Source organism: Juglans microcarpa x Juglans regia, chromosome 4D (assembly GCF_004785595.1).
Source record: "Juglans microcarpa x Juglans regia isolate MS1-56 chromosome 4D, Jm3101_v1.0, whole genome shotgun sequence".
NCBI lineage: Eukaryota > Viridiplantae > Streptophyta > Magnoliopsida > Fagales > Juglandaceae > Juglans > Juglans microcarpa x Juglans regia.
Window position 1 is genome coordinate 3,227,843 of NC_054600.1, and position 26,507 is coordinate 3,254,349.

The 26,507-nt window shown below is 38.9% G+C and overlaps 2 protein-coding genes and 1 long non-coding RNA gene across 3 annotated transcripts in view; 1 reads left to right on the forward strand and 2 right to left on the reverse strand.

The window, feature by feature from the left end:
• Positions 1-23,120, reverse strand: LOC121259214. Its single transcript, XR_005939535.1, has 5 exons — positions 23,005-23,120; positions 21,583-21,586; positions 19,967-19,973; positions 3,135-3,143; positions 1-11 (listed from the first exon to the last, which is right to left on the reverse strand). It is a non-coding gene; the product is annotated as an uncharacterized LOC121259214 (long non-coding RNA).
• On the reverse strand, positions 6,026-8,709 carry LOC121259210 (WAT1-related protein At1g68170-like). Its single transcript, XM_041160717.1, has 7 exons — positions 8,363-8,709; positions 7,956-8,018; positions 7,737-7,853; positions 7,228-7,489; positions 6,957-7,115; positions 6,677-6,828; positions 6,026-6,511 (listed from the first exon to the last, which is right to left on the reverse strand). The coding sequence occupies exons 1-7, from the start codon at positions 8,560-8,562 to the stop codon at positions 6,229-6,231; spliced, it is 1,236 nt and encodes a 411-aa protein (XP_041016651.1). The 5' UTR covers positions 8,563-8,709; the 3' UTR covers positions 6,026-6,228.
• Positions 23,019-26,507, forward strand: part of LOC121259212 (syntaxin-41-like) — a 6,719-nt gene continuing 3,230 nt past the window's right edge. The window contains 1 exon segment of the mRNA XM_041160719.1: positions 23,019-23,469. Within this exon segment, the coding sequence (XP_041016653.1) occupies positions 23,264-23,469 (206 nt within the window). The 5' untranslated portion in view covers positions 23,019-23,263.

Sequence of the window (26,507 nt, forward strand, 5' to 3'; positions counted from 1 at the left end):
CTCATCACAATCTTAATATTCAAAACATCCAAGACCGATTAAGGATGAATACTAATAATATGCGAAATGAGATGAATGCTCTACATGTAAAAGTTTTATTTAAGCTCAATGTCTCACACACCAATATCCTAATGGGTTTAAGATAGTTCAATTGTTATCACTTAATTGATGAGTCATAGTGAGATAAGAACAACTCTTTTTCTAATCACAGTGGGACATAAAGTCTCTAGATTTCTTGATGACCAGAAGTCTATAAATAGTATTGAGGGGTTAATGGCTCTTACCTACAACATCATTGTGCCTCTCATCAGGAGATATTTGTGAGGCTAAGTTGCCTGACGATCATTCTCTCATAGTCAGGTCAGATTCTTCATCGATCTGTAATGGACAAATGTACGTATTTTAACTGTTATTGTTTTATGATAGTGGATTATAGAATATCGAAGATCCGATTATTAATGTTCATGTTAGAATATTTAACACTGCAAACTTTAACAATCGTTAGCTCTGATTGCAATACGTAATTCCTATATATCTACCAACTTTTCTCCAAGTTAACTGTTTGTTTTTTATATCAGCTTGAATTCTTGTAAACTTAAGGACAACTTATGTGTTCATGTTCAAGCAATAAAAACTCCAATTTGATTGCAAGTGATAAACTTGATATCAATACAGGACTCAATCAAATGAGAAACTACAATAAGTTGGAGATACACGGTCGAGTTCTAATTTTCTTTTTGTCAATTTATAGCTTAATAAAAATGTTTACTAGTCCTGCTTGCTCAATTCATAAAAGTATTATTGGTAATAGAAACCCATATAATCAACGTGGGGATGCTTCATCAATAACTAATAATGCAATAGCATCATATGTGTAAGGGGATTCCTCCCCCCCTCCCCTAACCCCACCCCTTTAGACTCAACGGGCCTGAGAATAACAACTAAGAGAACTAGAACCGAAGGCCCAACCCAGAATGAATAAAGTCTTCAACCCAACCCATAGGAAGGCTCCTTTAGACGCAACCTGCATGAGGGAATGTGCTGCAGGGGATGAGACTCATTGACTTGGAAACCCCTGGAGTAGTGTCCAACTCTTGAGTGTTTGCCCGTATGGTGGGCGTAATGTACAGGAAACCCTCGATCCTCTGACAGGAGAGGCATCAACGGACCACCAAGGATACTAGCTGAGAGAGGAAAATTGAAAAATCATGCTGCATTAATAGCACCACTACCCGAGCTACAAGCCACATTAATGATGTCGTCGCATAGTTACGCCGCATTAAAGAACTCTGACAAAGGGAATAGTACAAAAGACACTGACTTCATGGGGGCAAAAACGATCTATCCCCCCAAACTTATAGTATAAATAGCAAGTTTCAGGTAAGAGAAAGTCTATCTGATTCATAGACTTTTTCACTTATTTACAAACTTCCAAGAGAATTTACTAACTTTGACATCAGAGACTCCCCAGCCCTAAGGCCGCCCTATCCTAGTTGTCTTCCCCTCATATCTTTTGTAGGCCCATTCATGAAGACCTGAGTTGTCGAAACCTGACCCAAAGGTATGCGAAACACGATGTTAAAAATGGCGCTATCTATGGGATCCTTGTAGATCTTACGTGTATTTCACATGCCTGTGACAATTCATTCCGGACAGCTCAGAAGAGATGCAGGAGAAGCCATGGAAGTAAGATTGAAAAACATGGAGGAATGGGTGACGAAATTAACCGACGAGGTGCAAACGCTTCGTAAAGAAAATGAGGAACTCAGAAAATCTCAATAGGCACAGGATGAGGAAGTAGAATCTAGCGATAGTGAGCATATGGGGTCCCGAAACACACGAGCTGGACCAAATAGGGAGGTGGAGCAGAAGAACATGTAGGACGAACTCCGTAGTCAGAAAAATATGGGGAGATAGTAAGGAAGGTGGGTACGTCACCATCAGTGGACCAACTACTCACAAACACTGGTCTACCCTACACGGAGGACGTGATGGTTGTGCCCTTACCACCAAAGTTCAGGGTCCAAGCCATGGAAATGTATGACGGAGGAAGGGACCATCTTGAGCACCTAGAAACTTTCAGGACTCATATGACACTGCATGGCTTCCCAAGCAAGGTGTCATTTAGAGCATTCCCGTTGACCCTAAAAGGACTGGCACGCATGGTTTGGGTCTCTGGCTCTTAGATTCGTAGACAATTTTGACAAACTAGCCAGATTGTTTCTGACTCAGTTCATGTTGAGTCGGAGGAGGCAGCGCCTAGCGGTGTACCTTCTCACCATCACATAGGGGAGGATGAAAGCCTAAAGTCCTACCTAGCCAGGTTTAACAAGGAGCACATGACCACTGATGACCAAAACGAAAAGATAACCTTGGCAGCTCTTCTAAGAGGGGTTTTATCGCTATCCCAACTTATGGTCAAACTGGCAAGGGTGACTCCCAGGACATTGGGGGAGTTCATGGATTAGACTGACAACTTCAAAAATGCCGAGAACACTCTCCGGGCCTTGATGGAGCCAAGAAGGAAAGAGTTGAAGTGAGCAAAGAAGAGGGTGAAAGCCCCGACTAAGACTAAAGCCCACGAGAAGTTGAAGAAGAGTTCACAAGATAAGAGGCGGGCGAAAGTCCTGACAAGGGGACTGGGACCTCGGTTCAACCAGCCTACATTCACCTTCTATGAGGCCGACACTTCCATCGCCCGAGGAAAGGATCACTGCTGTACAGCACGCCGCTACTACATGTACTACAGGTCCACCTCGCATAACACCGAGGATTGCTTCTCCCATCAAGGGATGAGGGAACATGTGGAGCAGACAAGGCAGCACTACCCCCTGGCACTGAAATTGCAGCAAGAAAGAAGGGGAATGTTGAGGGAAATGAGTAGAGACCAGGTTGACCGGCGCAGGAGGGAAGACAACCCCCAGCAGTGACCACCGGCGAGGGGCCGCATCAAGATTGTCCTAGCTCACCACCACGGGGGGACTTCCACTCAAAGAGATTCGAACCATAGCAAGAGGATTTGCGGGTGGGGGTGTTTCCTCCTCAAGCAAAAAAGCCCACGCCATGCGGGCTCGGTACCACGAGGTGTACTCGGCTGAGTACCATCCTGCCAAGCATCAAATGGGTGAGCCTACCCCGGTCATCTCCTTCACGGAGGCTGACAAGGAGGGGGTCTTGTACCCCCACGAAGACGCCCTAGTACTGACTATGTTGGTCGCCAACTTCACCACCCGTAGAATACTCATTGGCAATGGTAGTTCTACAAACATCCTGTTCTGGGAGGCCTTCACCAGAATGGGAATAGATGTTGTTTGGTTGTACATGGCCCCCATTCCATTGAAAAGCTTCTTCGGGAGAATGGTTCAACTCGTGGGAACCATCATGCTGTCAGTCCTCGTCGGCAGCAACCCCTGCACGACCATTGTCGTGGTCGACTTCCTAGTGGTGAGGACCTCGTCATCGTACAATGCCATCATTGGAAGGCCTACCCTCAACAACTTGCAGGCCGTCACATCAACCTACCAACTTAAGATGAAGTTCTTATCTCCCTAAAGAGTGGAAGAAATCTGAGACGAACAGGTCTTGGAGAGAATGCTACGTCTAACAGCCGAAGCAGAAGGATGGTGGGGTTATCTCAAATGGCACCTTTGGGAAAGAATAGGCCATGCGCCGCTTGGAGAGCCTTGGCAGGCCTTCGTTTGCAACTTGTCCTGCCGGGCTCGAGGGGGAGTGAGAGGGTGCATGGCCCCAAAAGACAGATCAAATAAAGCTCCCCGGCCGAAAACTCTATTTCTCCTTATTTGCAGTATGTCATTTCAAATTTGTAAATTCTTATTATTTAATGAAAAAATGAAAATTTCCAAGATAGTACAACATGCCTACTTCAAACTTTCATATTATCAACAAAATGCCGACAAGACAATCTATGATTAACAAAATCTACAACGACAAAGTCATCAACGAATTAATGTTTACCTTTCTTGGGATATCAGCGGGCAGGAGCGGGTCCAGTCCTAAACTATCTTAACAACGTACCTCTCGCGGGGTCAAAGGGAAGGGCTAGGCTGAAGGCCATTCTATCCCTTCCATGATGGAGAGTGGGTCTTGTCCCTTGACAACCCGAATAACTTATCCCGACCCCTATCGCAGTGAAGAACGGACTAGCCACATCATTGTCTAAATAAATTACCTCCCACACGGGAGGCCAAAGGGTTGCTTTGTACCTCTAGCAGCGGAGTGCAAGTCAGCCCTCGGTGACCCAAAGATAAAGGCTTACCTTCCTCGCGAGAGTCAACAGGCTGGTTCACGTCCAGTCACAAATTGTCCAAAAGACGTACCTCTCGTAGGACCAAAGGGGAGAACTAGGCCTAAGGTTGTTCTACCCCTCCCGCAATGGAGAGCGGGTCATACCCCCCGACGGCCTGAACAACTTACTCCAACCTCCGCTGCATCAAAGAGTGGGATCAGGGCCAGCCTGACCCAATACTTACCTTCCCTGCAATGGAGAGTGGGTCATGCCCCATGGCAGCCCAAACTGTTCACCGTAACAAAAAGTAGAATCAGCGCCAGCCTGACCCAACACTTACATTCATTGCGATATTAATGAGCGGGTATGGGTCCAGTCTCAAACTGCTTGAACAACGTACCCCCCGTGAAACCAAAAGGGAAAACTAGGTCAAAGACTATTCTACTGCTCCAGCGATGGAGAGCGAGTCATGCCCCCAGCGGCCCAAACAACTTACCCTGACTCCTATCCCAGTGAAGAGCGGACCAACTATATTGTTGTTTGAACTCACCACCCCTGCGGGATACCATAGGAAAAATTAGGCCTAGAGGTTGCCTTATCCCTCATGTGGTGGAGTGCGGGTTAGTCCTCAATTACCTAAAAGCAAAAGACTTTGTCTTCCTCGTAAGCATCAACAGGTGAGAGCGGGTCCAGTTGTAAACTGCCCTAAAAAATTACTTCCCTGCCTAAGGAGAGCGGGCCCTGCCTTTGGGCAGCCCTAATGCTTATCCTGACATCCGTTTCGAAAGAAGAGTGGGTTCAGCGTCAGTCTGTCCCAAAACCTTACATTTCCTTGTGATGTCAATGAGCGGGAGTGGGTTCAGCCTCAAACTACTCGAAAAAATTACCTCCCCGTAGGATAATAAGGGCGAGTCGAGCCAAAAGCTGCTTGAACCCTCTCGTAATGGAAAGCAGGCTCGGCCTTAGGCTACCCGAATACTTACCCTGACTCCCATCATAGTGAAAGAGCGGACCGGCCCCGCACATCTGAAGAACTTACCTCCTTGGGGAACCAAAGAGGCAGGTTTAACTTGAGGCATCCCGACCTCTCCCACATATAGTGCATGCCTAGTCTTTTGACTACCCGACATAAACAAAGTCTCCAAGGAGGAAAAGCACCACACAGAGAGCTACATGCTGTCAACGAGCAGGAGCGGGTCTAGTTGTAGATTGCTCCTAAACTTACCTCCCTGCAGGGTAACAAGGATGAGTCGAGCCATAGGCCACTCAGACCCTCCTGCGGAGTAGATCGGGCACGACCTTTAGGCTGCCTGAATATTTACCCTGACTCCCACTACAATAAAGAACAAATTGGCTCACAGCTGCTTGAAGAAATTACCTCCTCAGAGGTTAAAGAGGTAGGACGGCCTAAGGCGTCCTAACCCCTCCCTAGCGGAAAACAGTGCGAGTATATGGACCTCCTGAATAATGGAGTGAAAAGCACGGACATTAGCAACACGGATGTCGACAACAAGGGCAGCAATGACATGGCAAAAAACAACAAGCATAGTACGACGTAGGCTAGGGGCCCAGGTTTACGAGTTTAACTCCTGCCCTTTAGAGCAAAATAGTGATTAATGTCTTTATCTTCCGACCAGGAATCAAATACAGAATGCTAATGGAGAAAGACAAATACAATTCCACACTGCCCAGACAGCTTACCTTCCCGTAGACTAAGGAGGCAAGTCGAGCCCGTGGCCGTCTTGTTTTGATAAATATAGTCAATACAGCTACCAAAGTAGTACTTGAGAGTACACAATTGTTTTTCAGGAAAACAAAACATAATTAATTATTGTCGATCCCATGTAATTTGTCTTAATATCCTTTCAAGTTTCAATGGGAAAGAATTAACTTCAATGCATACATACATGCATGCAAGCGAGTCTCCAATTCCATACCATTTTTTTTCCTGATCTGTAAGTAATTAATGATCTCGATCGGTTTTACTTTTCCAATGAATTGGCAGTAGTACTGAGAGCAATAACAATATGAGAGGCTGGAGGCAGCTGGGTTTCAGTAATTTTAAGAATTTGATTAATATTGGTGGTGTTGTTGTTATGAAGATGATGATCAGCTGGAGAGGTGATAACAATATCAGTCAATGCAGACTGATCTAATTCTGGGGAGCTGCAGCAGCTTGCTACTTGTGTTTTCTTCCTGGTCTCTTCCCTTTTTCCCCACAAAACCGCGTATAACCCGCACACAATCAGCACAGATCCTAATATTCTGTCATTTTTTATAAAAAAAAAAAAAAATGCAAAATCAGACTAATTGAAAAAAAAAAGATATATGTCAAAGTAGTGAATAGAATTTAGCTAGGAATCTCTGTGCATGCAGATATATAGTAATATTAGGTTAAGATTCATTATATATATATATATATAAACTTACGTTCCAAGGTGCAACTTCTCGTCCAGGAGTAAAGACCCCATGATGGCAACTGCAACAAGCATCACAGGGTAGAAGATGGAGACATATAAAGGACCTCTCATGTTCACGCACCACGCAATCAAAGTCGCCACAAGTCCTGTTCCTACGATTCCCTGCACACCCAATTAAGTCAGAGTTTGTGCGTGCAAGCCTTGCACACACAGACAGCAGCTTGTATCTGCTAGCTAGCCTGGTATTCTCTTCTGTTTTTTCTTTTTGAATTCATAAGGATATATAGTACCGAGTAAGAGACTGTAAGAAGCCTGATATCCCAGCCCAACTTCCATTGGCTCCAATCACTCTCCGTGCATAAGGCAAAGACAGCAGATTGAATAGCTCCCATCACACACATCAGAGCTGCGGACGAGTAGGGACATGGATATCTCTCACTCATTTTAGTCTGTTTAAGAGAAATTTATCATCAGTAATTTATACTAAGTGGGAATGAGCAAAAGAGTCCTGAAATTTTTTTTGATAAAAAAAAAAAACAGCAATATTTTTTATATAGTCACCTGAATTATTAACCAGGAGGCAAACAAGAAACAACTTCCTAGAGCCAATATAGAACCCAAAAGAAGATTTTCGGATTCTGGGGATGCTGCCGAGTGTCCTCCGGTTTGATGTTGGCCGTGATGCAATAGATCAACATGAGTAGACCATATGTTAATTTCTGCCCCTCTGTAGAAGGTGAGGAGCATAGCCCCACCTATTCCCATTAATGTTCCCAACACTTTAGCCTTCCCTGCAATTGTCCCTAGACTCAGCCTCTCCAACCTATTCAAAAGTAAAGAATTATACCAAGTACAAGCTCTAATTAATCACCGGATTTTTTAGCAAGCTGCAAGTTAACATATTGACAAAAACTAATGCTTAAATTTGTTGTAGAAAACAAAAACCAAAGAGCTATTTAATTTATCTACCTACATTAAAGTTATTAAATTTTTGACAAGTTTACTCATGAGGTGCATGGATTTACTACAGACTGCAGAGAGAGAGAGAGAGAGAGAGAGAGGTATCCTACCCGAAAGAGACGGCCAGGATGAAGGTAACGGCAGGAACTAAGTTCATCATGGCTGATGCGAATGTTGCTGATGTCAAGGCTAAGCTTTCAATATATAAATTTTGAAATAATGATCCCCTGCAATTAGGGAACAAAATCGATCCCTTTATATGTATATGCATGCAGCTGAAAATCAAATAGATCCGAACCAATTGGTAAAATAAAATGCATGCAACTTACCCTAATAGCCCGCAAAGAAATGCTTGGAAGAGTACTATCCATGTCAACTTTGGCCTACTATTCCTGCCAATGGCATGTGTAAATTTAGATGTAAATTTAGATGCATACGCAGGTGGAATAATTAATTACTCAGATTTTGTACTATCTTCCTTTTTTTCTGTTTATATATGTGTGTGTGTGTGTGTGTGTGTGTGTGTGTTTGTGTTTGCATGTCTAATGGAATATCAAGTACTTCTGGATTTTTTTTTCTAAAACTTCCTGCATCGCCCTGCATTAATCTACGAGCTAGGATGGAATTTTATTATCACGTCGATGGATTGCAACAGAAAAGAACATTAATTAAAGAGAGTCAATTTATTCATACATGCATACATATATATATATATATATATAATATATACACATACCTTTCAAAAACGAAAGCGAGAGGGACAACAACAGCAGCAGCGAAAATGAGGCGATAGGTAACGATAACCCTCAAGCTCATTCCATCATTTGCGGCCAGTTTGTAGAACACATTCACCCCAGCAAAGCTAAGCTGAACCACGACCATTAACATGGCCGGCTTCAGCCCATGCAGTGCCTTACAAGCGCGTTCCACTGCCATAATTGACGTGCAGTTTTTCCAAACGAGCAACTAGCTGAGTCCTAGCAGAAGATCACGAATCTTTCTTCACCTGCTTTGTCGCTTGTTTATTAGTTTGGAGTTGGAAACTCGATCGGGCAGTTGAGTTTTAAGTAGAGAGAGAGAGAGAGAGAGAGAGAGAGAGAGAGAGAGAGAGCGGAAAGGGGAGGCAGGCCGGAGTTGAAGGGTGAGTTAAAGCTTCGTTCGGAAGTGCATGGGTATTTATATTTCGCTGTATCCAACGTTTCGCGTTGGTTCTATTTCCCATCGTCATCAACTACGTATACATAATAAGCTTTCAATTTTCCACTGACTCGTGCGGCGTGTAGTGCACATGATGAGAGACAGAGGCCTCGCGGGTCCAGTACAGCGACGTACATATTCATACAATTGACATGAATAATATTATATGTACTGGTGCGTTAGTGATCAGATCACTGAGATATATTTACTTGATGATCACTGAGCTTGCTGGGTTATTCATTGAATCTAGATCGTCTTTCTCTAAATGGTTCATTAAATTATTCTGAGGTAGTAAAAGAAAAGGCTCATTCTTCCACTGGATCCGAGGTCTGTGATCTGTGGGTGATCATGAAGCTGAATCAGATTCTAAAAATCGTAATTGGAGCACTACTGACATTGGAGTCTTCTATTTTAACATGATAGGTCAATATTTACACCAAATATGCGCATGAATGCAAATGGAATGTTTTATTTTTTTATTTTTTATTTTTTGCTTTTTTTTTAAATATCTTTAACCATTAAAAAAAATAAAATATAAATACAAATTCACTAATAATCACTTTCTTAACCATTAATAAAATAAAAAAAATAAAATAAAACATATGAGTGAACAATGCATTTAGAGTCATACTATCATTTTCTACTTTAAAAAGACAGGTCAATATTTCAACAGAAGTCCAATAAATTATATTAAAGCTTAAGAATTTATTCCAAATTCTCATTTATAATATTCTTTCTATATACTCAGCTCAGAGCATTTACAACAAAAACACCGTTAAAAATTCAAACATATGAAAATTTCATCTGTGCGTTTGTCATCTCATATTTGTAATTGACAGAATAACTCTATTATATGACGGCCTAATTTTATTTTATTTTAGAAAATAAATCTTAAAATTTAAATTTTACAAATCAAATTATTACTACAACAAATAGTAATTTTTAGGATAGAATTTTGTCTCACGAGTTATATTTGGTAGCAAATAGTGACATTTTGAGACAAATTATTTACACCGAAAGAAATTTTGTCGCAAAAAGTTAATTTTTATTATTCATTTACTTTTGCGACGAAAATGATATCGCCGCAAATAGTTTTCGCCAACAAACCTATCTTTCACAACGACATTAAGTTGTCGCTAAATATTTTGAGGATATCTAATTATTTGCGGTGACTACTAAATTATTAGCAACGAGATTCCATTGCCACAGAAGGCCATTGAAACAAAAATAGGGGGAAAATTCAAAACGTACTAAATAATTTCCCCTTTTTACTTTCTTCTCCCCTCGATACCTATATGCTATGAACCCCCCCCCCCCCACCCACCTCTCTCTCTCTCTCTCTCTCTCTCTCTCTCTCTCTCTCTCTCTCCAGCTCTTTTCTTTGTTCTCTCGCTACGCCTTTGCATCGTCGTAGTCCCTGTTGTTGTCAATAGCAGTTTCATCATGCCGGTAAGTCTCTGATCACCCATCGCACGGTAGTGGACTCTCTCTCTCTCTCTCTCTCTCTTTCTCTCTATCTCTCTATCTCTCTCTCTCTCAATCTCTCCCTCTGTTTTTCCCTTCTCTCAGCTGCCACCCACGCCATCAACCACCACGAACACGCCAGCCACAACCAACCACCACCATCACACAACACCACAACCAGACCCCTTTGCATTGAACACCACCCACAAGCCACAATCGCACGCCCCTTTCCTCACCAAAGATTCCATCTCCATCGTACTCAACCGCTGTCTGTCGCACAGAACCACCTAGTTGCGCCCAGCCCCAACGTCTCCTTCATCCACAAACCACGAAGCTGTGATCCCTCATGGAGATGCCCTTCTGTAACTCGGACCCACTAGTGGAAGCCACCACCAACCGATGTGTGCCACGCCATTTCAACCCCTCTCTTCCACTGATGAGAGGCACTTTGTTTCAATAGCAATATTTTCTCTCCTCGCCCACGCAGCCTCTGGTTCCACCTATAGCCAACCCCTAAATTTTGGTATAATTCCCATTTCCCTATCTCTTAGATTAATAATTACACTTGATTAAATGATATTGTATTTGAATGCTTGGACATAGGCAAGTTGTGTTATACTTGGTTGGAACTATATTGAGCCATGAATAAAGCTTATAAATTTTTCTGATTGTGTTTAGGATTGGTGTATAAATGATATGAACAAATTTATATATTGAATGTATTAGTTTCAATGAACTAAGAATAGTGATGTGAAGGTTGGAATATTTTCGAGCTATATGATTGTGTTGGTTTAGCTTATGTCAAGTGATAAAGGGGTATGGTGTGTATGTATGCTTGGTTGTGATTGTGGAGGTTTAGAAATTGTGAATCATGATTATAGTATCGATTTGAAATTTGTGAAGCTATTGATTATTTGGCTTTGTTGTACATTGAGTTTAAATGGATGATAAATTGAATATGCGTGTTGTAAAGATTTGAAATGGGCCTATTGATTGAATATAGTGAGTGTGAGGGTTGGGAAATAGAGTTGTAGGTAGAGCATGGAGATTTTGAGATATGGAGTTGTGTTAGTTTTTTGTGTGTGGAGTTTAAATGGACTATGGATTTAGTATGTGTATTTTGTGTTGTGTTACATATTGAATTTAATTGGATGATGGATTGAATATGTGTGTTCTATTCATTTTTTATAGGATTATTGATTGTTAATAGTATTTGTAAAGTGATGGGATTAAGTGTGTAGTTGTGTTGTGGTGTTGGATTTCATGGATCAAGGGAGGCCATGGTTGAGATTGTGAAGCTATGGGATTGTGTTAGTTTGTTGTATGTTGAGTTTAAGTGGTCTATAGATTTAGTAATAGTATGTTCATGGGTTTCAAGAGTAATTTCATATTTGTATCATAGTTATGTAATGGACAGATTCAATATTTACTCCTTGGTTACACTAGTTTTTGTTCAATGAGCATAGAAATATTTGTAATTACATAATTATGCTTGACTTTGTTAAATGCTACATAAATGCATTGTATTGAGATGTTTGGTGTTAATGTATGATGTTTGGATGGAGATGGATTGTGTTGAAGTGTTGGGATTAAATGATGGAGTTGTAGTGGAGTTAAAAAGCATGATAATGATGTTGGGTCTTAATTGGACAGATTTTGTACATATGTTTGCTTTTCCCATTCCTTTATCTTGAATGAATCCCGTCTACTTGAGTTATCTACCTGAGTTATGTTCCTATGGGCTTTCTAATAGGATCTTAGTACTTATGAAAATATAAGTGCAATTTGTTTTTTCCTATGAAGTGCATTTATGACAAGGGTTGTTTTTATTTTGATTTTGTATCAGTTATTGATTTTTTATTAAATTAGATATTTTTATTATCATGGGATTGCTTTGATTGGCTAGTAGTCTTGTGTTTCTTGACCAACTGACTATTGGGTTCTTAATGGTTTTTGTCATTTGGTTTCAAGCACATGATTTTCTAGTTAGAAGACTTTTTCAAAATACTTGCTGAAATGCCCTGGAATTCATTATTTATTGAGGCTAGAAATAAAGACATATACATAAAATTTGGTCGGGGATGTGGGAATCAAAAGGAAAGTACAGGAAAACCCAGAATTGGATTTTGAGGAGTTTGAGACTAGTAAAATATTTCCCATGCTACACAGGTCTTTTTTTGAGATAATACATGTATGATTAATGGAACTACCATGACTGCAGTAGGTATTTGGAGTTTGGGGAGTTCCAAACTATCCTTTGGCTTCATTTGGTTTGGTTGTTTTATTTTTAAGTCCTATGTTATTTGTAATTTGGTGCTGTTGGGTTGGCTTCTAATATTATTTTTGTCAATTTATAGCTTAATAAAAATGTTTGGTCCCGCTTGCTCAATTCATAAAAGTATTATTGGTAATAGAAACTCATGATATAATCAACGTGGCCCGGATGCTTCATCAACTAATAATGAGATATATAGTATCATATCATATGAATTAATACTTACTTTAAATTTATAAATGAAGTTATGGAAATTGTTGATATTCTTCTTTGCCAATGTTTACAACAAAATTTCAACACGTTTTGAATGTTAGGAATTTAATCAAGTTATTCAAAGGTTGAGAAAAAGTTGTTGGGATATTATATATATACATATATATATATAAAAAAGAGTGATGCCAATTTGTAAAAGTTATGACAGTGAAATCCATTATCAATAAGAAGTGATAATATATAGTAGTGCACCATTATAGGCTGGACATATTCAATGCCAAGGTGAACTCTTAATTGTTTTTATTCTTAAAGACTTACTAGTTATTTAAAATTGATAAGAATATGTAATGTTGCGGATAAATTTTATACACTACAAGAAATTTGGGTTTTTGAAGCCAAAATATTTTCTGGCGACTAATATTTAGCTACAAAAACTCATATATTAATTGTAGCCACGTTTTCATTCTGGAGAGAATGAAAAATCGCCATAATTTAAAGTTTTTGCAACGACATTTTTGTTGCCGCAAATAAATCTGATGCAAATGCAATCGGCTTGCAATGTTATTTTGTTACGTGGCGACATGGTGGTTGTCGAAAAATGAATTAAGAGTTTTTACGGTGACTAAAATTGCCGCAAATAATGCAGAACAAAACTGAGATGCTGACTGATATATTATATTTCTTTCGCGGCAAAAATAAAGTCTCCGCAAAAAGTCTTAGGTTAAATCTCGACGAGGAAACCCCAAAATCACTTGGCTTGTTGGCCATCTCCAGTACCCTCTCTCTCTCTCTCTCTCTCTCTCTCTCTCTATGAAATTATAAACTTGCCTCTTCTCACATCAACCAACGACCGCCTGCTGCCGCGCCGTAGTCTCCTTGCCTCTAAGGTGACTCTCTCTCTCTCTCTCTCTCTCTCTCTCACACACTCTCTCTATATCTATAACTGATCTCACTCAATCCCTCTCTCTTCCACCGTGGTGCCGCCGCAGACAAAAGTTTTCTGCCACCTCCTCTACTTGGTCTCCATCTAAGTAAGCTCTCTCCCTCTCTCTTTTCCCTCTTTGCCTATCTTTATTAATATATCCTTGATTACTTATAAAAAAAAATTATTATTTTTTCATGATGAAGTTCTAGGTGGTTAAAAATTAGGGTTTATGGGTTCTGTTACAAGAAGATGATAGCTTGATTAGAGTCCAAATTTGTCTCATACTCTCACACGAAGAGGATCCTCTGATTTTGGTTCTAAAATGGGTCTTGATCCTCTCTATATTGTAAATATGGTTCCCAATGGCTTGGAGATATCTCGATTAGTGTGGTTATAATGATGCTGAAGTAATTTTTTTAGTTGTTCTTATCTTAAAAGAAATCTTGCTCTTGCGTCATAATTATTGGAACTTTAGTTTTTCTTGGTGAACTGAATGATAGATATATATATATATATATATATATCTTGATGGTAGTAGAAGCTCAATATTTTGAAGATGCCATCAGTGATGTTAGTATAACCTTTCCTCACTTGGTCTTCTTAATGGTGAAGAAGGTTAAGTAAGGTGTACACTTTATACACACCCAAATAGACTGAAATTTGATGTTTTGCCTCCTGTAACTTTTGATGAACATTAGGGAGATAGATGTTTTGTCTCATGTGCTTCACATATCATTACTGATTAAGCCTCTGTGATATTACCTCTGTGACATTAGAATCATGAATGCCATGTAGACTAAGCCTGTGTGATATTGGAGAATCATAATTTCCAATCTTGCATTTTTTTAAAATTAAGGTTACTCACTAATCAATGCTCTTTCTACTTTTATGTTGACTTCTATATTTAATTTTGCTAGGAGTTCTTTTAAGATCAGCTTATCCATAGATCAATGCCCCTCCTCACACTGTTCGTCCATCTACTGCCGCCTTCTCGCCTCCTCTCCACGCCAATGAGTCTCTCTCTTTCTCTTAATCTCCATTCGCCTTTCCAAGCTCAGTTTGGATATAAATTATTGGAGAAAAGTGTTCAAGTTTCAGGGCTAAAGTCATATTTTTTTCTTACTTGTTTGTAATCCACGTTCTTTTATTGGCTATGATAATTGTGTTCGCTATGATAATTGAGTTGATAAAACCGTCTAGTAAACATGTTACTTTTAACTTTTTGCAGTCTGTAATTATGTTGCATCATTGGTATTCCTCATTACTTATCAAAAAATTCTTAAGAATATAATTTTTTAGTACTTATAAAAAAAAATATTAAAGGATTTAACATCGTGCCTATAAAAAACAAAAAAATAATAAAAAAAAAGAATTTTGCTTAATTCTTATGAATCCATTCTAGTTTTAGGTATCATGTTTAGTGCATTTTTTTTTTTTATCTTGTTATGGACCTTTTTCCGGCGAGAAAAACTTGTCGGAAATAATTTTTTGTGACCCAGTCTTTTCCTGACAATCAACTTTCACGGCAGACAATTATTTCCCGCGGGTATAAATCGCCACAAATACTTATTCCCCGCGACGATTAATCATGGTTAACATTCTTGTGGATGAGATTTTGGGACTTTTGGGTGAAATAAATCACCTCAAAATTAGATTATTTGTGGCTTGTTTTTTTTTTTCTCGCGGCAAATTCTCAATTAAGACTGATCTTTCGCTGATGTAAAAAAAAAAATACTGATCTTTCGCCTCGACTCAGGGGCGATGGAAAATTACAGGAAGAAGTCAATTCCAGTGATTTTTAGCCTTTTTCTGGCGATTAAGTGTCGCAGTGAAAATCATTTTCCTTGTAGTGATAGTAGAAATTTTAATCAGTAGAAAAAAACTAATTAAGATTTTAGTTGAAACACTATAAATATAATGTTCCTCATGACCCAAATCTACAAAACATGTACACAATTTGTGACTTATATCCCCTTCAAAACTCACTTGGCTCAATCCTAACTCGATACAAAGTTCCATAGCTCTGTGAAGAGCCGCACTTTCTGCTTGAAAAACTAAGGAAATATGATCCTTAAAAGCTATCAAACAAGCTTGCAAACTGCCTTCAGAGTCCCTGATGATTATCCCCAATCCCATTCTACCATTATCCTTGTCAAAAGTTGCATCAAAATTCACTTTAAAATAAGGCCAATTAAGTGGCTTCCATGTCTGTTGATCCTTTCCCATGACACCCTTCAGCTTTGTTAATACTAATATGGTTTGTCTCTTTAAACAAAGAGAGATCAGCCTGAGCCCTTACAGCAACTGTACCAAGTTGCATGAACTAGTTTTAAAAAATAAAAGCATTCCTCCTAGCCCATAGGTGATAGAACATAACTGAGGCCAATTCAAGGCTTTCCTGATTCAATTTAACAATCATCTCTAACTATAGCAGCTGAAAATCAGAGAAGTGCCTTTTCCATTTACTGAAGATACAGATCTCTCCTCCGCAAACGTCTACTGCTGCAGAAAAATCCCATAAAACATGCACTGATGTCTCTATCGCTCTTGTACATATTGGACAAAGATTGCTCTCAATAATGTTCTTCCTGAAAAGATTATCTTTAGTAGGAAGAATATTATTGAGACATTTCCAAATAAGCAATTTAATCTTTCTTGATACTTCTAAGTGTCATAAATCTTTCCACATCGCATTAATACTCCCCTGTTGAGACTTCACCTGAGTTTCTACTCAACAACATAGTTTCCAAAAAATAAGCATTTTTAACAAAGAAGCTTCCTTTTTTCTGAGCCTTCCCATATTAGCTTATCACAGGATCCTCTACTACTAAGTGGTATAGAACAGATGAGCTTGGCTTCATCCTCATTGAACACTATTGCCACCAAGTTTTTTTTTCAGGATCTGCTGCCTTCCTCTATCAATGCCTCCCCTCTAGTCTCGGGATCAAGAGTATTAATAGGAGTTTGAATCTAGTAAGTCACAGGACTAGGTAACCACTTGTCCTTCCATATTTTTATGTTATTTCCATTACCTACCCTCCATACAGTCCCCTCCTTTAACAGACCCAAGCTGGACCAAAGGCTTCTCCAAATAAAAGAGGGAGAACCTCTCAGTTTAGCCTTCATTATATCACAGTTATGGAAATAATTTTGTTTGAACACACGAGAAACCAATGAATTAGGTTCCTTGATTAACCTCCAAACTTACTTAGCAAGAAAGGATCTATTGAAGCTACTGAGATCCCTGAAGCCCAAGCCACCTTGATTCTTAACCAAACCCAGTGACCTCCATGATTTCTAGTGAATACCTCTCCCATCTCCTTTATGACACCACCGAAATCTAGCCAATAGAGATTCAATTTCTTTGAGGAGCAAAACTGGCAGTTGGAACACACTCATTGTGTAAGCTAGAATAGCTTGCAAAACACTCTTTATAAGAATCTCTTTCCCTGTTGAGGACAAGAGCTTGGTCTTCCAACTGTTGATCCTTTTTTCCAAATCTTCTCCTTCAAACTTTTGAATGTATTATACTTTGATCTCCCTACCACTGTTGGGAGACCAAGATATCTATTATAATTATTACACCTTGAGCCATTCACTTGCTGCAGGATGAAGTCCTTTGTCTCCACCTTAGTATTCGAACTGAAGAAAACACTAGTCTTCTTTTTGTTTAAAGTTTGGCCTATGCTTTCTCGTATTGAAGCAAATGGATTAGATGCCACTCAACCAGCTTTGCTCTACAGAAGATTATGCAGTTATCAGCAAAAAGGATGTGGTTTATCCTTAGCCCACCCCTTATCACTGCTACTCCCTTGATAAGGCCCTTGGATTCAGCTTTGTATATGAGAGAACTGAGGCTTTCAGCACAAATTAAAAACAAGTAAGGTGACAACGGGTCACCTTGTCGCAAACCTCTTGAAGGAAATATGGCCTCACCTGGTTCCCCATTAATGACAATAGAGTAAGAAACTGACTTTACACACTCCATCACTAGATTAGTCAATTTCTTGCCAAAACCAAGCTTGAGCATCAAAGCCTCTAGAAAGTCCAACTCTACCCTATCATAGGCTTTTGACATATCTAACTTAATGGCCATAGAGTCTTCCCTTCCTTTCTGTTTAGACTGCATAATGTGAAGTAAGTCATAGGCCACCATGATGTTATCAGTAATCAACCTATTGGGGATAAAAGCACTTTGGTTCCAAGAAATCACCTTATCCAACACACATTTCATTCTATTGGCCAAAACTTTGGAAATCAGTTTGTAAACTACATTACAAAGAGAGATAGTCCTATATTCATGTACTGAATTAAGGGAATTTACCTTGGGAATTAAAACTAGATGAGTATGGTTTAAGTCTTTTGGTAACTTCCCTTTTTTGAAAAATTCTAAAACAGCTTGAGTTACATCTTGACCCACTATCTTCCAATGTTCTTGATAGAATCCTGCACTAAAGCCGTCAAGTCCAGAAGACTTAAAAGGGGACATTTGCATGAGGACCACCTCCACGTCTTTCTCTGTAAAGGCCCTCTCCAACTGTTGTTGCATCTCAGCTATCAGCCTTGATTCTATCCTATGAATACACTGATCAATACAAACTGAATTGGGCTGTGAAGACTGGAACACTGCAGAAAAATGTCTCTTGAAGCCTTCTACTATGACAATCTTCCCTTTCAATTATGTACCATCCATATCGATAACTCTATTGATAGTGTTTTTTTTTTCCTTCTCTAATTCACACATGCATGATAGAACTTTGTGTTTTGTCACCACCTATCAACCAATGTCTCTTTGCTCTTTGGCTCCACCATGTGTCTTCTTTGTCCAATAGGAAATCGAGCTCCTGCTGTAACCTTTTCTATTCTAGCATGTTGCTAGGTCGTTCTCCTCTCTGCATAATACTTATTGGCTGAGTCTTGTCCCTAATAGCTTTGGTTCTGTCCCTAGCCAAATTCCTGCTCCATTATTTAAGCCCATTTTTGGTTGTTTCCAGCTTACTTATCACTCTATCCATCCCATTTCTGTATTGCCAAGCTTCAAAAACTACAGCACTGCATCCATCCTCCTTATTCCAACTTGCCTCATACTTGAAGAAAGTATGAAAGTGATGAATTAAGGGCAATTTGAACTGCATTGTAGCAGTATTGGACTGTGATCTGAACAAACGGCTAGTAAGGTCGCCACTGAAACCTTACGATACTTTGCTTTCCAAATACAGTTAGCAATGGCTCTATCAAGTCTCTATTTAGTAAAAGACTCATCTTCATGTCAGTTACACCAAGTAAACTTATTACTTCTCCATCCCAAGTCAAAGAGGTTCCCCTCCTCCATGAAATTCCTAAACATGCCCATTAGTTTTTCACTTCTATGATCCCCCCCCCCTCCCCACATTTCCTTGTACAACACCTCATTAAAATCTCCTATAACTCCCCAACCCCCATCCTCAGGCTTGAAAGAAGATAGCAACTCCCAAGTCTAACTCTTTAAATTCGATTTTGGATGCCCATAAAAGCAATGACATTAATGTGATGTTGTGAGTAATTAACCAACTCTAAAAGATCCTCTTGTCTCCATAAAAGCATGAGTCCTCCACTCCTCCCTATGGCCTCGGCTACAATACAACCATCAAACCTGAACCTCTTAGCAACCCTATGAGCTTTAGCATATGACAGTTTGGTCTCCATCAAGAAGACCACATCGGACAACTTATCTTTCACTATCAAGCAAAGGCTTTGAATTGTTTGGGAGTTCCCAAGCTCCCGACAGTTCCAATTTAAAAACCTCATTGTGCCCTGAGGGACAGACTCGTAGCTGCCGCCGAATCCATAAGATGATCACTATAATTCAGCTTATCATCAACACGAGTTTTGCTAAGTTTTTTTAAGGGAACAGGGCTAACCTTGCTTACATCTGTCTCTCCTGGAGACAGACGGGGTAAGAGGAATCCCTTGAACATGAGCACAGTGTTTCCATCTATGACCTTCCCCTACCTCAATGGTTTAATAGCAGAAACATAATTCTTCCCCACTCTAGGTTTTAGAGTACTATCCGTTGAAGCCTTAGAGACCAATGCTTTGAAGCCCATTTGTTCAAAAGCCAGCTCTGATGCGTGTTTAGGCCAATTTCCTATCCCTGGCCAATCAGGATTTTGTGTCTCAAAAACAATTTCCCGCCCATCTGTCGTATCCGCCAAAAAATCAACACTTTGCTGAATTTCCTGTGAACATTTCTCCCTCGCCACTAAGAGAGGGTCAATTTCCAACACAATGTCTCTTCCCTCTAAATCTGCTGAAGACTGCTTTGTGCTTCCCGCTGCTGAGTTACCTCCCCTTTTCATGGACCGAGGGTTCTGTGAATGAGAAAAGGAAAGACCAGACTGTCCATTCTCCAACCCCTTCTCCGGTATCCCTTTTGCTTAACTGCTCGTGGAGGCCTCTGCCTCCATCATACCACTGTCTTTCCCAGAGTCCTTCCCGCCATGTCCTCTTGGGAAGCCTTCAACATGTAGCCAGGGCCCAAACTGTAAACCTGAAGCTGCTTCTTCTCCTTGACCAAAACGGAATGACAGACACCCCTGCTCTCCATGAAGAATCCAACCACACTGAAAACAAATCTTGGGTAATTTCTGATAACGAAAATGAACTCAATGCTTTGATCCCTGAGAATTTATAAGTTGCAAAATAGATGATAACTTCTTTATAGATTATCCAGTAATTTAAATTGAGAAATAATTACTGGAATATTTAGTACGATAATTTACAAATTTTATTTCTTCAAAGAGCATCAAGTCAAATTAGCATAATTAAACTTGTATGTATTTTTTATATGCATTTTTAAGTTATCTTTTTTTTTCATTCTATATTAATATTTATATTTAGTTTGACCTCTCATGTTTTGACTTTGTCTCTCGACTTCACTTATTTAAAATCTATCAAACATCAACGAACGGCAAGTTGCAACTTATGTAGAGTGGCATAGTGTGATCTTTCAAACGAGGTAGAGTTAAGTCTTACAAGTCGGTATGTAAATAAATTTTTTTATCAGTAAATAAGAATTTTATTAAAATAGATGATGTTAAGTACATAGGATATATATAAGAGTAACACCTATACATGAGTATTGTCTAAAGATACAATGAAATCACGAAGGCTCATGCATGCCATTAAAGTCTATTACAATATATCAATGGAATAAATTAGTATTAAAAAATTATAATGTCATCCATTGTCTATTTACCATCCTCAAAACTCCGACCATTTCTCTTCATCCATATGCACCATCACAAACACGTCGGTATCACCTTTCAAATAGCTGCAATTTGAGAGTTATCTGGCATGCCTTGCCAACTAGATAAAAGGTCAATGACCCTTCGTGAAATCACCCAATAAGCCACACTCTAGCAAAAATATCATTCCACAAGCTTACATCTATACCCAATAAGTGATCCACAAACTCTCCACTTTTCTTACACATATAACAACAATCCAACACAGTGATCCGACGTTTCCTTAAATTATCTAAGGTGAGAATCTTCCTTAACGAAGTTATCCATATAAAAGAATAAATGTTTAGGAGGCCTTAAGGCTAGGTTTGGAAACAAAAAGCATTTCATCTCATATAATTATTACAACTTTTTTAAATTCTCACACAAAATACAATAAATAATTCAACTTTTTCAAATCCCAAAATAATAAATTAAAAAATAATATTCTAACAATATTTTATTCAACTTTCAACTTTTTTCTCAACTCATCTCATCTCAACTCACTATCTAAACCTATTTGGATATGTTCTTCCATGTATTTATAGAATGTTTCATAAGGAATTTATAGTACAACTACAATAAATCTCCCCTTCTTGAACAATGACCATCTTATCAACTTCTCTATTCACTCTACAATCATATGCAATATTTAAGAATCTATAAATATGTCAATTTCTCCGTCTTGGCCAGCTCTTAAGAGAATGATATTGAGGAGAGTCACTAAATAGATCCATGAGCTCTGCAACCGAAGCCTCCTATCTTTGTGCAATGCTGTATATTATCGAATAGGCTTCCTTAAGTATCCGATCTCCACACTGTAGGTTATTTCAAAATTTAATTCTAGAACGATCCTTGACTGCATGGCGTGTGGAACTTATAACAATCATAAAAAAGTGCTATTTCTTGAAAAATAGAAAGAATAAGTGTTAAATTTTTAAGGTAGTAATGTGTTTGATGTATCAATATAAAAAAATTGAAAATACATTTTCTTAATAATTAAACTCTAAAGAAGGTCTGGATAGTAAATTGAGATGAAAATTTAAAATTGAAAAAAAATATTATTAAAATATTATTTTTTTAATATTATTATTATTTTATAATTTAAAAAAATTGAATTATTTATTATATTTTATGTAAAAATTTAAAAAAAATTATAATGATTAAATTATATTAATTGAATTATGATGAATTAAAAAAAATTGTAATGATTTGCCGAAAAAAGTTACAGTATCCCACAACATTCACATGCGATAGCAAGAGCACTGCCGAAGAAAGTTACAGTATCCATACTTTCTTACATTGAACTAGCTTTAGCCATACATTTTAGTTTTGAGCTACAGTAACTTTCTATATTTGGCGAGACATTATTGAATGAACAAAAGAGTTTTTTATTATTTTTCCTCAATTTCCCTCCCTTTCTGGTAATTTTTCTTGCCAAATTACTTTTCTTTTATGATGAGGTTTCCAACTGAGGGTACATTTATTTTCTATCATTATCAACTTAATACACAATATAAAAATATAAATAGAAAAATATACTTATTTTCTATCTTAATTTTCTTAGTTTTTTTTTTTTTTTTTGTTAATACTGAATAGTTGGTTTGTAATGCTATGAATGTATGTAGCAATCTGGGTGCGTAAAGTTAATGTATATCCGAGTGACTTGCCGTACTACAAATTAAAGTTAATGACTCTACTTGTTGGCAAAAGAAAAAGGGTAGGCAAAAATTAATTTATTGGTTTTAAGAATTGTTATATAGTTTTTTTTTATCAAATATTATTAAAATATATGAAGTGTATTTGTAAAATATAAAAAAAAAAATTTGTCAAATATTATTAAAATATATAATATAATATTATTATTTTAATTTTAAGATGACTAATATAATATAAACTCAAATAATTAAAAACTAATACTATAATTAAAATGTAAGATTCTAACTAAATTTTTAACTTGGCATGCCGATGCTCTAAATGGTTAACTTGAGGCTGTCCCAATTGGACCGAACGAAACCCCTCGTAATTTGTCGGTCTCTGACCCTCTCCAAAACCCCCACTCCGTTGTTCCAACTCTGCGGGGCACGGGACAGTCACTTCTCGGCTGTTCCTTCCCCCGTCTCACAGCTCACGTCACCTCCCGCCTTCTCTTGCCAGTTGCGCCCACCATCCGTCTCCATTTTACCTCCGATTGTCTCTCGATTTCCTTCGCTTTCTGGCTCCGCCATGACCAAACCTCCCTGAGTTTTAGCCTCCTCGGATCCGTGCCTTTGAATTTCGGATCTGAATCCCGAGCTCTCCATGGCGATGAGGAACCGGACTCTTATTTTCAGAAGGTACAGGGATGCGTTGAAGAGCGTCAGGCTTCCTTCCAGTTCTCCGCCTGCGTATTCGTCTACGAGCTCCGCCGCCGGTCCGGTGATCGAGTTGGTCAACACCTCGCTTCTCAATCCGAATCGTTCCTATGCTCCGCTCAGCACTGACTCTGAGGACCCCGGTAATTCGAGGTCTCTTTCTCTCTCTCTCCTTCCCATTTTGCGGCTGAGAAAATCGGTCTATGGTAGAGAAATAAAACGTCCAATCCAAAGTCCTTCTTTTTCCATTTTTTAGGAAATGATAAAAACGAAGTTCTTAGTCAGCTGAGACTGATAAGACTTCTATTTAGTGTAATTGAGATGAGCTTCAACAAAATTTGATACTAAGGTACCTCAACTCATCTCAACTCATCATTACAATTTTTTCAAATTTTAATATAAAATATAATAAACAATTCAACTTTTTCAAATTTTAAAATAATAATAATATTAAAAAATAATATTCTAACAATATTTTATCATCACAACTCAACTCAACTCAACTCACTTCAACATCGACACACACCCTAAAACACAGAATTTAAATTTTTTAAATTATTTCTATCATTCTTCGGAGTAGATACCAATTTTTCTGAAGGATTGCGATCTATGTTATAAAAAGAAAGAACTGAACTTCAAATATATTTGGTTTCAACCGTTCTCGTGGAAGAGCATTTGGAAGACAAAGGCACCTCTAAAGGCAGCTTTTTTTTAATGGACAGCCACTTTGAAAAAAAATTCTTACTATAGATAACCTAAGGAAACGTGGCATTATAGCTATGAATTGGTGTTGCATGTGTAAAAAGAGCGGTGAGTCCGTTGACCATCTATTACTACATTGTGAAATTGCCATGTCCTTGTGGACAGAAGTCTTAGCACGAGTGGGATTAGCGTGGGTGATGCCGGAAAGGGTATGTGATTTTTTAGCCTTGTGGAGAGGTATTAAGGGCAACTCTCAAATTGCATCCATATGGAAGATATTACCTATTTGTCTATGATGGTGCATTTGGAGGGAGCAGAACGCAAGATGTTTTGAAGATCAAGAGAGATCAATGGAAGAGCTTAGAATTTTGTTTTTCAATACTTTACTCTATTGGTCAATTGTAATTGATTTTCATGGCAGAATTTTTCATGATTTCCTTGTATCTCTAAACTAGACATAAACTTGCTCATGTATATGTCCTGTATAATCGGGCATTTTTTGTCTCTCTTTTGATCAATAAAAATTTATTTACTGATAAAATATATATATATATATATATTTGGTTTCAAGGGTGTGGCTTGCCTCAATCGTAATGATTAGTTCTTTAAATTGGTATTCACACTCTCCATGTGAAATTCTCATAAACTGCTGAATCTCGTTAACTTTAGGCAGAATCTAATACACTATTGGAGGAAGAGAGACTAGGGGAGCAACATTATCCCTAGACACAGTGTCGAGCTGCACTCCCGACTCTAGACATTCCTTGACACAAGACACCAACCCCAAACCCATATTCAAATCCCGTGCCTACTCAGCAACTCCATTGGTTCTCTTTAATGGTATGACATCAAGTCCCTTTACCTCTAGTAACCCTTTATGTGCAACTTCAACGGATCCTACATCTCCTTCAGACCTCGACAGTACACCATTTTCCTTCAACTCCAACGATGGAGCCATAGTTTCTTCGAGGACCAATGGTGTAATACCGACTATCAGTCTATCATGTGTTACCTGAGGCGAATGGCATTCCATTACTGATGTCTCTATGCCGATACCCGACGTAGAACCCACTTCAAATAACTCAGATTTCCTTTTGACCCGCCATACTCTCCTAGATCTGGTTATAGGGACAGGGCCGAATCCGATTTTCCATCTTCCTTTATATGAGTTTAAAGGATTTGGGTCTATCTTAGTCATGTTTTTTACAACCCTGTTGCCTTCAACTGAAAGCAGGTCTATTTTCGTAGACAAGAAAGCTATCGCTACCTTCAACTCGACAAATTGAGTTTCCATCTCCTTTAAAGAATTGTGCATCACGACAAGCTGGTTCTGAGGCATAATCTACAAACCACTTTCTCCGTTCCCCTCACTTTGAACCCCCAAAGCATGACCCGTCTTCAGAGCTACCACATATGATCGCCTCGCCACTATGGATGTACTTGGGTCTTTATGATTCACCTCCAAGTTGATGTTCTCATTCTTCTTTTGGTTTTCCTTCCTTGACCTTTCAGCAGCTCTGCGTAATTCCGCAGCAAACTTCTCCCAACCCAGACCTTTCATACCCTTCAAGAATGACTACAACACTCTGCCGGCCTCCTCCACCATATTCGGTGAAAGTTAGATACCTACCATGCTCATTGGAGCATCACTGAGCCATGAATATTTGTTTCCTTCACACAAGTATTTTGTGAAATCCTAATTTCTCCCTGCCTGTTATACTACTTCCACTGTAGCCATTAGCCATTCTATACCACTAAGACCCATCACTACAAATCTCCAAACCCTTCTGCCCCTCTCCACAATTTTTAATGAAGACCTCCATGTTTCTGGCAAAAGCTCAATAGCCTTCAATTCCACCCAAAAGCACACCAGCTGACCCGTAATGATGTCAAACCTTCGACTTCAGATGCAGGGGCTTCGCAAGCTGAAGGGCTTCATTCTGTCAAGTATTTATGCAAAAAGCTTCGAGAGGCTGAGTTGCGATCAAGTTTGTCAATCAAGTCTGTGGAGGTGGCGGAGGCAAAGGCTCAGATCACAATGCCCCTTAACTGTGTTAACGGAAAAAACATAAGAAAACTCTCAGTCGCCGAAGGAGGCCCCACAATGGGGTCGCCGGGAGTCCATCGATCAAGTCTGTGGAGGTGGCGGAGGCAAAGGCTAAGGGTGGTAGCTCAACTAGAGGAAAGTCTAAAGGGAGGGCATTGCGAAGACAGGAAACAAGGGGTTGGGGTGGGGTTTTTGGGTAGAGTTTTAGTTCTACGGGAAACAAGGGGTTGGGGTCGGACTTGGTGTATTTTGGGTTGCTTTTCACGGACTTTTTGGGTCATTTGGGGCTTTCTATTATGGGCAATGTGTTTTCTTGTATACATTCAATGTACTTGGTTACTCCTGTTAATAAATATATATATATATATTTATTTTTTACTTATCAAAAAAAAAATATTATGGAATATCATTTGAAAATCTTTTGGAGTTCATAATTTTTGGT